This window comes from Pollicipes pollicipes, unplaced genomic scaffold (assembly GCF_011947565.3).
Source record: "Pollicipes pollicipes isolate AB1234 unplaced genomic scaffold, Ppol_2.1 Scaffold_5724;HRSCAF=6776_pilon_pilon_pilon, whole genome shotgun sequence".
Lineage (NCBI taxonomy): Eukaryota > Metazoa > Arthropoda > Thecostraca > Pollicipedomorpha > Pollicipedidae > Pollicipes > Pollicipes pollicipes.
The window spans coordinates 44,251,155-44,266,997 of record NW_023596746.1 but is presented as its reverse complement, the minus strand read 5'-3'; the positions used below and the strand labels follow the sequence as shown (position 1 = coordinate 44,266,997).

The 15,843-nt window shown below is 58.7% G+C and overlaps 1 protein-coding gene across 2 annotated transcripts in view; it reads right to left on the bottom strand.

The window, feature by feature from the left end:
• Positions 1 to 15,843, bottom strand: part of LOC119103263 (insulin receptor) — a 56,460-nt gene that overhangs the window by 6,199 nt on the left and 34,418 nt on the right. Inside the window, exons 3-15 of one of the 2 annotated variants that reach the window (XM_037226725.1) lie at positions 9,148 to 9,388; positions 8,242 to 8,392; positions 7,195 to 7,316; positions 6,777 to 6,930; positions 6,077 to 6,187; positions 5,346 to 5,490; positions 4,884 to 5,095; positions 4,158 to 4,344; positions 3,586 to 3,821; positions 3,030 to 3,224; positions 2,093 to 2,330; positions 1,093 to 1,208; positions 491 to 718 (exon numbers count right to left, since the gene is read on the bottom strand). In XM_037226725.1, the coding sequence (XP_037082620.1) occupies positions 491 to 718; positions 1,093 to 1,208; positions 2,093 to 2,330; positions 3,030 to 3,224; positions 3,586 to 3,821; positions 4,158 to 4,344; positions 4,884 to 5,095; positions 5,346 to 5,490; positions 6,077 to 6,187; positions 6,777 to 6,930; positions 7,195 to 7,316; positions 8,242 to 8,392; positions 9,148 to 9,388 (2,336 nt within the window). The other variant, XM_037226726.1, reaches the window with a different exon arrangement.

The window sequence follows — 15,843 nt, the reverse complement described above, 5'->3', positions numbered from 1 at the left end:
AGGCATGCGAGCGCACCGGTCACTCCAGCGCCAGACGCTGAGCCAGATGGCCGCGCACTTGGGCCTTCGGGTGCGCCGATTGTTTGGTCGTGATGGATTCAACGGCAGGACAAGGTCGCGAAGGGGAGGGGGAGGGGGCGCAGCCGATCGTCTTCTAACGGGATCGTTCATTACACTGCGTTGCGGCCGATCGCGGTAAATTGGGAACTCTGGCCATCCGAGACCGCATCTGATCACAAACACCTATGCGGCTGGCCGACTGCCGAAACCAGCCGGCTTGCGCTGACACACGCGCGCCGATGGTCATGTGTGGGCCATGTCAGTGGTGCTTTACGACGCACTGAGCTGCTGATACTATATGACATCGCCTGCCTCCCACCCTGGCAGGAAGGGCGGGCGCCATGGTGAATCGAACGCCGTACCTCTGATTTCCCAGACGAGCAGCTTAACCACTAAACTATCGGTGCTCTCGCGCCCATGGCATACTCACGGATTCTGCCAGTCTTGCGGGTGGTTCTTGTGATGCGGCTGCAGGGGCTGGAGCGGGCCGGCCTGTTGACGAGCCCCTCGCGCCGGCCGGCCTCCGGCGACGTGGCCAGCCGCTCTTGACAGGCCATCACCTCGACCACGTAGTCGGAGAAGTAGCGCAGATTGGGCACGCGAGTGCTGTTCTTGCCCATCCTGGCCGGAAGTTTGGCCTCGTACAGCTTGCACCAGCCTGCGAGCAGCGGTGCAGGTGGTGTCACCGCGTGAGACGGCTGGTTCCGGACCGGGGCACCCCGGCAGCGCCAATGTCGGTGTCATCAGTCAACTCCAGTCAGCAGGCGCAGTCCCAACACGGAGGCATTCGAAACTGTTGCATCGGCCCCGGAGCAACGTATCGGCACACACACACGCACACACACGGACGCCACACGGAGACAGCAGCTCGTCAACGCGCGTACGCACCAAGCACAGTCTGACGAACGGCCCCGCCCCTCCCCCACTGACAGGGGCCACCCACCCTCTGGGCCATCGGCGGACATGTCACCCCCCACCTCGCCGTCCTCCCCAGGCCACCCGCCCAGCGCGCGCGGCAGCGACGGCACGTACTTCCGTGTTCGCTGGTCTCGACCTCCAGGCAGGGTCCGCTACGACGGTTCGCGGTAGACACATTGTCCAGTGACGAGCCGTTCACGCTGCGACGGCCTCGGCTGGAGCGCGGCGAGCTGCAACAAGCGGACGCCAGTGAGCGCCGGACGGCCTCCGCTGGAGCGCGACGAGCTGCAACAAGCGGACGCCGGTGAGCGCCGGACGGCCTCGGCTGGAATGCGACGAGCTGCAACAAGCGGACGCCAGTGAGCGCCGGACGGCCTCGGCTGGAACGCGACGAGCTGCAACAAGCGGACGCCAGTGAGCGCCGGACGGCCTTGGCTGGAGCGCGACGAACTGCAACAACCGGACGCCAGTGAGCGCCGGACGGCCTCGGCTGGAGAGCGACGAGCTGAAACAAGCGGACGCCAGTGAGCGCTGGACGGCCTAGGCTGGAGCGCGACGAGCTGCAACAAGCGGACGCCAGTGAGCGCCGCACGGCCTCGGCTGGAGCGCGACGAGCTGAAACAAGCGGACGCCAGTGAGCGCCGGACGGCCTAGGCTGGAGCGCGACGAGCTGCAATAAGCGGACGCCAGTGAGCGCCGGACGGCCTCGGCTGGAGCGCGACGAGCTGAAACAAGCGGACGCCAGTGAGCGCCGGACGGCCTAGGCTGGAGCGCGACGAGCTGCAATAAGCGGACGCCAGTGAGCGCCGGACGGCCTCGGCTGGAACGCGACGGCTGGAACGCGACGGCTGACTGGAACCGGTCAGCGCCGGACGGCCGAGCAGGCACCGCCGACCGACAGCCAGCGACGCCTCTGAAGCCGGCGATGCTCTCACTGAAGCCGCCAGGCGCAGCGCCCAGCGGCAACGCCATACCGCCGCCGATCGATACAACAAACGCGATGACAAATCGTCGCTTGAGCCACGCACCAACGCCAGCGGCCATCACGGGCTTGTTAAGCGCGCAATCGACACGGCCTCAACTGACCCGTCTGTCCGCCGCCAGCGCCACTGACCCCCGCTTGATGAAGATCGAGTTGTGCAGCATGTCCTCGAAGTCGATCTGCTCCTGCTTCTTGTCGCGGTCAAAGCTGCCGGCGCCGCTGTCAGCCGGCCGACGCGCTCCGCCGTCCGTCGGACACTGACAGCACTCGCCTATGCCGCCAACCACTGCCACCGTGCTGTTGCCCGCCAGTGCCGGCTTGGGTGTGGTGGTGGTGGTGGTGGTGGTGGGCAGGAGCTCCGAGCGTGCCGCTGCAGCGCAGGCCGCAGGTCACGGTCACCGGCAGCAACGGACAGTGTATTCTGGGTGTAGGTGGCGCTGGGAGTGCACGACGTCGTGGCAGAAGCGAGTAACACACATTGACACGGCCGGATGAGCGTCAGGCTGGAGTCAACGCTCTCATAAGAGCTGAACACGTGCAGCATTTCTTTAAGCACGGTCAAAACAACTGTCCGTTATAGGCTACGTCCGATAACCCAGCGGCACGTCAGGGTGACACCGACCAGACGGCGACTCACGACCAACTGGACCGACCAGCCGGCGACTCACGACCAACTGGACCGACCAGCTGGCGACTCACGACCAACTGGATCGACCAGCTGGCGACTGGTGACCAACTGGACCGACCAGCCGGCGACTCGTGACCAACTGGACCGACCAGCCGGCGACTGGTGACCAACTGGACCGACCAGCCGGCGACTCGCGACCAACTGGACCGACCAGCCGGCGACTGGTGACCAACTGGACCGACCAGCCGGCGACTGGTGACCAACTGGACCAACCAGCCGGCGACTCGCGACCAACTGGACCGACCAGCCGGCGAGTCCCGACCTCGCGACCAACTGGACCGACCAGCCGGCGACTCACGACCAACTGGACCGACCAGCCAGCGACTCCTCGCGCGCCGGTCGCCACCGCCCGGCGAGTTCCTGCCAGCCGACGCCACTTACTGTCTGCTTCCTTGCAGGAGTCGAAGTTGGGGTCGAGCTGTTCGGGCTTGTACTTGGCCCGCACGATGTAGTACGCGATGATGCCGTTGGGCCTGGCCGGCGGGTCCCACTCCACGTGCAGCGAGGCGTCCATCAGGCCTGCTTTGACCGCGGGCTGCAGCGCCGTCACCCTCAGGTCCAGCGGCTTGCTCGGCTCTGTGGCGGGGCACAGACACGGCTACAGGCACGGCGCGTAGGTGTAGAGTATCCCAGTGGCAAAACAGCAGGGTTTGAAAGATGAGTGGGAAATATGCACGGCGCAGGCAGCGACAAAAGCAGGGACAGGGAACTGACGACAGAATTACAGTTGAATGACAGTGGTGACTTGATACACATAAATACGTCACCATTATATACTTACAATATAACATAGCAAACCACTACGTACATAAAATGTACAAATCTGTCAACATATATGCATGTGTGTGCATGTAGACAGATGCATGGGCAGACTGGGATATACAGTTTGGTATTCGTTATGTGCGTTATATCATGGGCGCCGGTGTGCGTCACTGACCGCCGGGCGCCGTGGTGAAGTACTTGATGTCCGACTGGCCGCTGGTGGCGTTCACACCCGTCTCGGCCATCAACGTCTCCACGTAGAAGGCGTACTGCGTGAATGGCTTGAGCCCGGTCAGCAGCTCCTCCTTGACTTGGCGGATGGGGGCGCCGGTGCCGTTGATGCCGCCGGCGCCGGTCAGCACGGCGCTGCTGTTGCCGGGCTGCTTGGCGCTGAAGTCCACCACCTTCCACCTGGCGGCACCACCAGGCGGTCAGGGACGGTCCCACCGCGCCGCGGGCCCACGCATCGACCCTAGCAGGCGGTGGCCGGCACCGCGAAGACGGCACTGGTCCCATTTTGCAAGCGGCCTATACTGAATCGTTCGGCCCCGGGCCAGCACTCCAGCCACAGCGATACGGCAGCATTAAGCCCACGTCTCCACTCGCTGACCCCCTTCCTGTCCATGAGTCAAGCCGCACAAATCCCGCAGCCGCCAGCACCGACAGCTCGGCCGGCCTTGGCAGAACGCCGCTGCGCGCAGGTTTCTGCCACCTCACCGAGCTGGCTGCGGTCCGTCGGCCACTTACGAGTCACCACCACAGGCGTCACGACCACCGTAAAGCGAGACGTTTCGTTCTGGCGCCTCGCGGTAGTAGACGTTGTAGCCAAGCAGGTTGCGGTAGTCGCGCGTGTTGTTCATGAAGTCGTCCCACTCCAGGCCGACGTTCGTCTCGAACACCTCCGTCACCTTAACTGAGAGCAGCTGGCGCCGGCCTGAAGCGGGACAGGCGCGCCGCGTCAGGGGTGGCGCGTCCCACTCACGGCCTAGTTCAGGTCCGACGGGGGGGGGGGGGGGTTCAGGTGGGCTGCCGACAACTTGTCACCTGATGATGTTCACGGCAAAATGATGAATGACACATGACCGAATGAAGGGGTCCAGACTCGCCCAGTGGGGGACCTGGCCGATGAACTGCTCAGACGGCAAAGAGCAGAGAGCCCAGAGGGGGACCTGGCCGATGAACCGGGCAGACGGTTGAGACCAGACTCGCCCAGTGGGGGACCTGGCCGATGAACCGGGCAGACGGTTGAGACCAGACCCGCCCAGTGGGGGACCTGGCCGATGAACCGGGCAGACGGTGGAGACCAGAGAGCCCAGAGGGGGGCCTGGCCGATGAACCGGGCAGACGGTGGAGGGCAGAGGGCTAGTGGGGGACCTGGCCGATGTACCCGGCAGACGGCGGAGAGCAGAGGGCCAAGTGAGCATCTGGCCGCCGCCAACAGCTAGCGCCAGAAGTACCAGCGTCAGCACTCACAGGGCACTTTGTCTCCATTGGTCATCTGGCCGACGTCGATGTCACGTCGGGCCGTGATGTTGAGCCGCTGCAGCAGTGAGTTGATCTTCTCCAGGCAAAGGTGGTGGTTGAAGTGGAAGAACGCACCACCCTTCAGCACCGTCAGGTTGGTCGTGTTTGGCCACAGCGACTGCAGGTTGTGGTTGTGCAGGAAGTACATCGCGTATCTGCCGCTGGATATCAAGACGGTGTTATTGACGGGTGGAGCTTGGCACACAATACTAGTGGGGGCGTGCCCGCGCTGGCAAGCCGCACGGACGCTCAAAATGCAACAAAGCAAGGCGAAATCGCGCCATTCGCATCACCGGAATCGAGCATACCTGGAAGGATGACGCGTCTGATGAGCTTCCTGTCACTGATTACTATCGCTGCGACGAGCGAGCGAACTACAAACTTTGACCGACGGGTGCGACCAAGACTTACTCTGACTCCCGCACTTCGCCGCGGATGAGTCTCAGATTCTTCAGGAAGTTTAGTGAAATTAGCGCTTCTGAGAGGCTCACTCGCAAGAACCCAGTAATCTCCGTGATTTCAGAAAGGTTTTCCTCCAGCTCTTGGACAATGTTCTCTGGGAAAGGGAAAATAATAAGCGTTCCGGCTCAACAGTCTATTCTTCAAATTCAGAGCCTTAAATACTGCCCGGCATGCCGCAACATTACAGTGTAATGGATGCTAAGTCAACAAAAAAGCCATCTGAAGCAATGAAACAAAACAGAAACAGACCAAAGCAAGGACATACCGCCCCTTTCGTCCATTCCATCATCATCATCATCAGAATAATAATCATCATCATCATAATCACAATCACGATCATCATAGTCGTCGTCGTCGTCGTCATCACTATTATCATCAACGACAACCGCACACGACGTTGCATCGCACCCCGACCGTCGGACAAGCTCGAGCATCTGCTCACACCAGCTGGCCTGCAGGCGTCTCCCCGAGCGGACCAGCTGGCCTTCAGACGCCACACCGAGCGGACCAGTCTGCAGGTGTCTTCCCGAACGGACCAGCTGGTCTGCAGACGCCACACCGAGCGGACCAGTCTGCAGGCGTCTTCCCGAACGGACCAGCTGGTCTGCACACGCCTGGCCACTCAGTGCGCCCACCCAGCGTCAGCGAGCAGCGGCCCAGGAGCCGGCGCGTCCACTCACCTCCCGACACCTGGATCCGCAGCGGCCCGTCGATGATGGTGCACCCCTTCATCGACTGCACGCGCGCCGCCGAGTCCAGCATCTTGCCCTTGCACTTCTTGGGACACGGACCTGTGGACAGCGACAGGGCGTGAGCGCCCGTCGTCGCAGCGCGTCGCCAATGTAGCACATCGGCGAGCGCCGAGCCAAGCCGATTCGAGCTACAATCCTCACGAATGACACCATTTTTTCCTCGTCAAGTGCTCTGAACTGTTTTTTCTCCGGACCGTAGCCGGCGCCTGATCGCGCATTACTGCTATTTACAGCACGTTTGAAATTTTATATTTTCCTGCTGATTGAGCTAGAAACAAACTTTACCAGCATTTAGTATGGACGTCGTCTTGCCTTATGTATGAGATTTCAGTTCGGTCCCCAACGCGTCGGCACACACTGGTTTACGTCCCCTGACAAGCGCTGCTGGCCACCGCCGAACACATTACTCAACGATCGCGGCCGGTAAAGCTAGATCTTATCCGCGGGTGTTAAATCTAATCATGCATGCTTACGCTGTTTTGCTTTCCATTAATCGCGGCCGCCCGCACTCGAGGACTCGACTCACCAATGCACGACACACACTCGGGGACTTGACTCACCAATGCACGGCACACACTCGGGGACTCGACTCACCAATGCACGCCACACACTCGGGGACTTGACTCACCAATGCACGGCACACACTCGCCCCGCCTGTCGGAGGGCTTGAAGCCAGTCGGGCAGTTCGGCAGGCACGAGCCGTTGTGCGCCTTGAAGCTGGTCTCGTCGTGCGTCTCCAGGACGATGCACTCGGCCTTGCTGATGCAACGCCAGCCCTCGTACTGCCACAGACCGGCGGGCGTTACGGTCGCGACGCTGGGACCGGCGTCGGCCGCTCCGGCACGGCCGGCTCGCATTGCGGGAGCCACAATCACCACCTCGGCCCCAGTCTGGACACTTCACCAGCCTCGCCCACTCTTGCCCAGCAGCAGCGCACTACCCGCACCATCCGGCCACCAGGGTTCGCCCGGCGATGACCGATCCTGCTGTCGCCGGCGGGCGCTCCCCACCCCTCCCCTGCGTCGCCGAGCGGCGGAACCTCTCACCAGGTACTGGTTGGCGGGGCAGCGGGCCATGCACCGGCCGTCGAAGTCAACGTGCTTGCAGGCGACGCAGTGCCGGTCCGAGTTGAACTGCGTGCAGCCCGCCTCGCACTCGCTGTGGCAGCCTGCCGGAGGGGCACCGGTCAGGGGTCGCCGGACGGCGACGCGGCGCGGCGCACCGCCGCCGGCCGGGGCGGGACTGCAGCCGCACGCGTGGCGACGGCGCGCCTCCCTGACAATGGGCCTGTAGACTGGGAGCACGTCTCGGGATGGACCCCCATTACTGACAAATAACAGACGCTGAGAAAATCACTGACAGCCGTCAGTCTTACCAGAAATACGGTACACAAGCGTCGTTGGCACTGTTTGTGTGCCCTGGTGGTACATGGCATTCCGATACGGCGACTGTCGCCAAAGGCGCGGGACAAACCGGGTCTGGTGTACAACTCACAGCGTGAATCACGAGTGCGATAACATCACCCGCTTCATATTGTAAGACGACACATTGTGGAGCTAGGCGTCACTGAAGTAAGAATACAGTGATAAAATACCTATATTTGACTGAAGGAAACGCAAACGTCAGATAATGCGAAAATACTGGCGTGAGCTGTGTAAGGCTTTCCATGTTTGAACTCTCAAGTGCTCATGTAAAATGAAACAACAGGACCAGCACGCGGCCAGTAGTTTGGGGGCTTCAGACGAATAACGTGCCGCCTTCCAGATTACCTGACATACCCGCACATTTAGATCCCCACAGCTTATGTCACGTCAACACCTGCATTCATAACGGAACTGGATTTACAGGAATAGGGAGCAGCAAGCCTGGAACATGCCGCCATACTGTGACTGAATATCACACCGCCAGTGCGCGTTTCGTCGAAGCCAAAAGCACGGGCAAACTCGGAGTGCACCGCCGGAAGCATGACATCACACCACTGGCGCGGCGACGACTGACGCAAGAGGGCGACACGGAGGCCGCCGCCCCCGGCGCCGCCACCGTCGCCGTCCCCGGCGCGTGCGGGCGCCGGCCGGAGCAGCGGCGCGGCTCACCCCGAGTGGGCTGCAGCGTCTGGCAGTGCTGGGCGTTCCAGCAGGCGCGGCGCGTTTGGCCCAGCCGGGAGAAGCTATTGCAGTTTCTGGGGCAGTCGCGCGACGGGCACGAGCCCTCGTCGGCCGGGTCGATACTCGGCTCCTGGTTGTCCTGCGGTCACGGTGACGCGGTCAGAGAGGCGGCAGCGGAGGGCAGTGACGGCCGCCTGTGAGATGCCATCGCCAAAAGGCACACGCCCACTGACCAGGCGCCGCTGGCTGTTCACCAACAGCGCATCATCAGTTCACTGGTCGCTGTTCCTTTGTGGGCGTTGCGACTTCGTCGCCGGCCAGTCAGCTGCTCGCAAACACGTCATGTTCCTGAACAGTCAGCTCTTGTTCATTTATTGATTGCGATTTGCGAAAACCCAACCTTGCGACCAGGGGCCAGTCCTACACCACAGTCGAGCCGTGATCACACTCACACCGAGTGCGCGCTGGGGCGCCGTGTAGCCACTTAGTTGGTGCACCCTTTAAACCTAACTCATCGGAGGACGAGCGAGCGGAAAGCGGCAGCGATCACGGTTAGCAAACAGTTAACCGTCATGGCGCTCCCAATTCACTCCAAACCCAAACCAACAACATCACAGATATGGTCCCCATTGGCTTATGTCCTAGGAACCATCCAGCGCAGGCCATGTGTGAAAAACCCTCTTGGGGAACCCATGAAGCCGCTTCAGTTGACAGCAGAATTTAGTGTTAAAAGTGTACCAAAGGCAGTCTCTTCGGAGCCGCGTTCCGCTCAATACCACAGACGTCACAGACCGTCACAGATACCACCATATAGCCCCATCTGCGGCCAAAGTCAAGGCCACGACTCCCATTCCAGCCGCGAGCGAGCACGGCCTCCAGGCGGCGTAGTCATACCTGGATGATGGCGTCGGTGCGGTTCGTCAGGTGCTCCCAGCTGACAGTGCGCAAGTAACAGAGCACCGGGTTCTTCTCGACGCGCACGGTGCCGCGCATGATACGCCGCAGCGCCGCCAGGCCGAGGTCCACCAGGTGGTAGTTCTCATAGACGACCAGGGCGAAGTTGTTGAACAGCTGCTGGCCGCGGATCACCGCCAGTGACGGGAAAATCTTGTCGAACGACTGTAGCTCCTGTATCCTGTGGGGCGGAACGGCGGCGTTAGGAGCTAGGGGTGCAGTGTGACCTGACGCCACCATCAGGCGGCGTTAGGAGCTAGGGGTGCAGTGTGACCTGACGCCACCACTAGCAGGGTCTGCGGGATAGCGCAGCGGAGCTAGAACCCGATCCGAATAACACCGGGCTCTGCAGCGCGCCAGGAGGCCGTCGGCGTCGGAGACGCTATCTGACCTGACCTAACCGGTTACCTCCGGCCCGGGCATGCTGCGCTTACGACAGCACCACTACAGACATTCCAAAATAGGAGCGACGACGGGACCATCGAAGAGCTCTTCCGTCACAGAAGACTACTCGGTTCAAGCCGTGAACAGCACGGGCGTCATCGGTACCCAGGTCGTTAGTTCCATATTTGAAGCATCAATCGTGGGATCACGAGAACGCTACGTTACGCGTGACGCGTCTCGCGGGAGCGAAATTCCAGATCAGTCGCGTCATTCGTGTGGTCTTCGTTTTCATGCAAGAAACAGGAACTAGAAAAGCTTACAATAGTTCAAATACGTAAATTTAAAGCAGACCACAAGGAAAGTACAAGATCTTCGGGTCTGCAAGGACAGTTCCGCCCAGCTTGGCTAGGCGTAACGGCCGCGGTCGAATACAAGCCCCAGAGTACCAAGTAGGAGCCTGTTAACCAAGCATCCAAAGACATGTTCACATCGTTTTTGTTCATATTCGCACTTGCAAATTGCCACATTTGATGCTGTTACGGCATTCATGCATCATCATCGTTGTTGACTGATGAACTGTGACGCCGCGCCCATCCGTCAGGCGATCGGTGGATGTCCACGCCTTTGTCATAGCTGGAGCATGCTGAGACATTTGAACACGACGGCTGCTAACAGCTTACCAGTGAAATGTTGTCTTGCTACAAATTTCGCGCATACCGCACTCACACTGGGCGTGCGCACGCAGTGGCCCCCGAGGGTATGCACCAATCACCCTTGCCAAATTCATTACATGTAAATATGTGCGTGAATGAAGGTCGACCATTATAAATGTAAGACAGATACGTCAAACTGAACCGATCAAAAACGTGCGATGTTGTTTTGCGACATGCAAGAAAGATCGCGCGCCTCTGGCACACACACCTGGGCTTTCAGTGACAAATTTGGTGTCTTGCCCTCAACTTGTGAACTTCTGCATGCACCCCTAAATTCACACATTAGGTATGTTTGGCTGCATTTGGAAACTTCTTCCACGAAACCTTCTCGAATGAACACAGGCATATGATGCACGTACATCAGATGATCAGTAAACCAGTGTCTGTATCACCAAAGAGGCGACTTGTTTTTCGGACTTTCACAAACTTGTTTGTTCAAGTTTGTGGCACGTGTTGGGCATGTCGAAATGTATCCAATTTTGAAACATTTCAAACATGTCAAAAAAACAACGAAGTATTGTAGCCGGTGCCTATGAATTACGTCGTACGTGATCGCCATTCCACAAAGGGACGTCTTAGAAACATCAGAGCCGTCGCAAATCACACAGCGTGGGTGAACACGAAATATCCAGGAGTCGTGACGAAACAGTTGTTTGCTGATCAAATGTTACGCATCGACCCTGTTTGAAACCACATTTCGGTGGTGATACAAAATAGCAATCCGTTCACTGTCACGGACGTTCGCAAAATGGCTGTTCGACGGACAAACGTCGCTCGACTATGCCATATCTCAACAAGGTTTGGAGTATCACTATCAGGAAAGAATGCGATCATTCACGCAACCAAGATTGGTATAAATGAACACTATAAGCCTGGCACACATGGCAGGCAACAATGGATCCTACGGAAACCACGTCAGTGCGCAGACACACAAACGTCCGGTGGTACCCGGTTGCCAAGGAATAGGTATGAAACTATAAGCCTTACCCTACATTACGTACAGAAGCACCACGACATATGCAGAAAACCTACACCATACTATAATGTGGTAGGCAGCTCGTGTTACGGACGCAGTTGATGCATCCGGTTTCTGAATCCGGACCAACTACGGAATAGATCATAAATGTCTATGCTTCGGTACACGGGTTTCCGATGGACTCGATGCCAACACGTCTTGCCATGCTGTATCACGCTGTGGATTCCGTTGCCGCGATAGATACAAGCGATAAGCATATCTCAGGTCGTAAGCTCTCGTGCATGGGGGCGAGAACTCTGCCGTGATTAGGGGCTGGAGTCTGGGGAATATTATAATCCATGTGTCAAACGCAAGCTGTCACCAAATGTCGACAAATTTGATTTCATAATTTCCAAGTGCTGACAAACAGCTTGTGTGTATTTCCACTTTTGTACCTTCAGCGCACTTAAGAGGTAAACAGTTCGGGGACCCAGTTGCCTGAACTACTGAGGGGGTCCAACCCTCCGCCCCACGATCTCGCGCCTCCCGCCCGCCGTCCATGTGACCGTCCAGAGAGTGCGCCATATCGGTTCCGAAACCAAACAAGGTCGAAGTCGTATAATACCAGAAGTCGTCAGAAAACCATCAGATGCCTTGACGAACTTTCAAAACACATTTTGTGCCACTTCAAGACCTATCAAAACACGTTAAGATCTCCTCTTACGTCTCTTTAACAGCTAATGTGAATCTTCGGACGTCTTTTCAAGTGAAGACCTTCTCTTGTGTCTCTTTAACCGCATATGTCAATCTTCTGACGTCATTTCAGTACGCCTGAAATCTTTGGAACGCATCATAATAAGACGTTTCTGATCCCATTTTTAGGGTGCACGTTCGGTTGGTTACATAACTGTTGCATAGTTGTCTAGTTCGTGCCATGCCATGGCGTTTTATGACTCGTATACCGCTCTACCAATCTACGACTACGGAGAACAGCAACTGTGTAACGTGGCGAGCAGGCCTTGCGAAGAAATCAAATATGAAAAACGATTCCTTGACCACGCCTTTATGCCACCGGAACTGAGCACCAACTTCTCTCCCCTACCGTAGAGCTTCTCTTTCCTACCGCAGGGCTGAGCACCAGCTTCTCTCCCCTATCCGCAAACATGAGCACAAGCTTCCCTTCCTTTCCGCAGGGCCGAGCGCTCGCCGTCATGTGCTTGGGAACAGGGGGCAGGGGAGGGGGGCAGGGAGGCCATGTCCCTCCCCCTTTGAAAGTGCTGCACGATTTCCCCATGTCGATGTATGAAAGGATCGATCGACTTTAAAATTCGCGTTCGCCCCGTTCGCCTTCTGAGTAATTGCTACGTCTATTGCCGTGTCACACCGCCCTTCTCAACCTGAGTCTGACATTGGCAAGGGCGCTCCACACGGAGAGCCCGGCCCCAGCAGGCCTGACACAGCCCCCCGCGCGGCCCCGCGCAGGCAGGGGCAGGGCGCGACCAGCAGACCCCGCCGGCTGCCGCCGCCGCGCACGGCCGGGGTGGGGGCGCCGCGCCACCGGCTCCAACCGTTCAGCACGACCACCACTACATCAAGCCGCGTTCCGCAGGTCAGCGCAGCCCGTTGTCCGCCGCGCGACCCTTCTCGATCTCGCCGGCGCCTGGGTGCGCCATTGGCCGGCGTGTTTCGCCACCTGTCTCACGCGGTCCCCGCCAGCCGCCATGTTGAAAGCGGCGGCGCGCCGCGGCCGCCGCCAGCCGGGACCGGTTGATGAACGGGCAAATGACGCTCGATTTCGCGTCGCATGTCACGATTCCCACCCGACCGGCTGGTGTCCGGCCGTGCCGTGGGGCGCGCGTCCGCCCGCAGCCCCGCCCCTAGCCGGGGGAGCGAGCCCACGCGGGCCCCGCCGCGGCCCCCAGACCGCCGGCGGTTGGTGCGCACCTTCGGCCGGCCGCACAACCCCTCCCCCCCCCCCCCCCCGTCCGGGCCCCACCGCTGGCTGGGCGGGTGGCTGCCAAGCTCATGACATCACCCACTGGCCTCGCACGCACAGATCGGCGACGCGCCAGACGGCGGAGGCAGTTGCGACCCTGCCGGCTGGCCTCGCACGCATGGATCGGTGATACGCCAGACGGCGGGGGCAGCTACGACCCTGCCGACTGGCCTCACACGCATGGATCGGTGACACGCCAGACGGAGGGGGCAGCTACGACCCTGCAGGCTGGCCTCGCACGCACGGATCGGTGATACGCCAGACGGAGGGGGCAGCTACGACCCTGCCGGCTGGCCTCACACGCACGGATCGGTGATACGCCAGACGGCGGGGGCAGCTACGACCCTGCCGGCTGGCCTCACACGCACGGATCGGTGATACGGCAGACGGAGGGGGCAGCTACGACCCTGCCGGCTGGCCTCGCACGCACGGATCGGTGATACGCCAGACGGCGGGGGCAGCTACGACCCTACCGGCTGGCCTCGCACGCACGGATCGGTGACGCGCCGCAAGATGGGGGCAGCTGCGACCCTGCCGGCTGGCCGCGCAGAGCCCACCGCATGGGCTTCTGTTGTTTTTTTTTCTGTGAAAGTCGGGGAAACTGGGGTTGATCACTGTAAACGTATTGTTTTCACAGCTGTTTGTAAGAATTGTGCGCTGTACAACTGAAAAGCCCGGTTGTAGGAATTGTGCTTAACACTGTGTTTACGCTGCATCCGTCCATCTGCACATTTTTGTGGTCTCAAAGATGTACATGTCAAAGATCATGCGTATATTTGTGCGTCCACGCAGTTGCAATCAGAACGCTTGTTTAAAAACTTCTGCTTTGCATTTGCTGCCAAAGTCAGCCAATTTTCATTCGGCCGCAACAGAAGATTGTCCGCGTCTGTTCGAAAGCGGACGCAGAAGGAACACTACCGCGAGGATCACAAGTCAGTGCTTGCCAAGCACAGCTTGTCGCGCGTTTACCATTCCAGCCAGGAGATAGGTCTGATCTACGGTTTACTTTGGCCACGTAAAAAGTTATTACTTATCTGGAAACAAGCTGACGAACACGCTAGGCTTGAGTGGGTTGCGCTGCCGGATAAAACGAATGCTATCAACATCATCAAAATCACGCGTGACAGCATTCAACGCCGCCGCCCGGTCTGAGAGCGCCCCGTCCAGTGACAAGATGAGCAGTTCCACGATTGCTAAAGCGGGAGGACCTGCGGCGCCACAGTTTGGGTCAGAGGATAACGTGGAAATGGACACTCGACTTCACTAATCTTTACAACGCTAACAACCCGCGGCACAGGAAGTCTCGCGGTCAGGTCGTATTCACGAGCATTATTGCTATTTATTATAACATGTTATAATTAGCTGCATCATTATGAAAACATCATTTGATGTTACATCGGTGTTATTATTATCGTTATATCAGTGACCGAGATGCAGACGTCCTTCCCGAGTTCTCGATCTGACCACAAGTGTTTGAGGCGAAGAAACCGCGTTGTGGCACTTTTCTGACGCATACGTTTCGCTGACATTAATTTCGTCTGCTTCGAAGAAGAGCTTTTACCCGCCCTCGAATGCCATCGAACGACGGATTAAAAGGCGGCACTGACTCACCCCGGATGCCTTTTCTGTCTTCCCCTCCCCCGCCCCCTCGCTGACCAGAACGCGACTGTGTGTGCGCCGGCACCGCCAGCTTTTCCGTGCGCCAGGCGTCCAACGATTGTCTATGGAGAGCCCACGGCCAGTGGGGTCGGGCCTGCTCTGGTTCAACGGCCCAGCCACTCACGACATAGCCTGCTCTGGTTCAACGGCCCAGCTACTCACGATATAGCCTCCTCTGATTCACGGGCCCAGCCACTCACGATGTAGCCTCCTCTGGTTCACCGGCCCAGCCACTCACGATATAGCCTGCTCTGGTTCAACGGCCCAGCCACTCACGACATAGCCTGCTCTGGTTCAACGGCCCAGCCACTCACGATGTAGCCTCCTCTGGTTCACCGGCCCAGCCACTCACGATGCAGCCTCCTCTGGTTCACCGGCCCAGCCACTCACGATGCAGCCTCCTCTGGTTCACCGGCCCAGCCACTCACGATATAGCCTCCTCTGGTTCACCGGCCCAGCCACTCACGACATGTCTTGAATTTGAACCCCGCAATGTGCTGTCACGTTTGCAATAATGCCGAGGATCTGTATGGTGCGGACGCCACAGGATGGCCGCTCGCAGTGAAATCGTCCCCCACTCAGAAAAAGAACATGATCACCTGAATATACGACACACAGTCACCGCCACTTACCACTTACAAGAGCTACCATTCGACCATCTGGACAACACCGGTTCGATAGCATCAAATGGCAAAAAACGTCACACAGGGCGTTGTAAGCCTTCCAACGGTTTTTTTTCGCCATTCCGCCCCAGCATACCTACTAGCCTAGTCTGACGAAAAGTGAATTACCGGATTGCGTCAAACATACCGAAGAACACTTCGTTCAACCATACATACAAAACGACCACCCATCTGTCCGGAATCAGATTATGCCCCGCAATATCGAGTATTGTGCGGAAACAAACACAATCATATTATTGTTCTCCT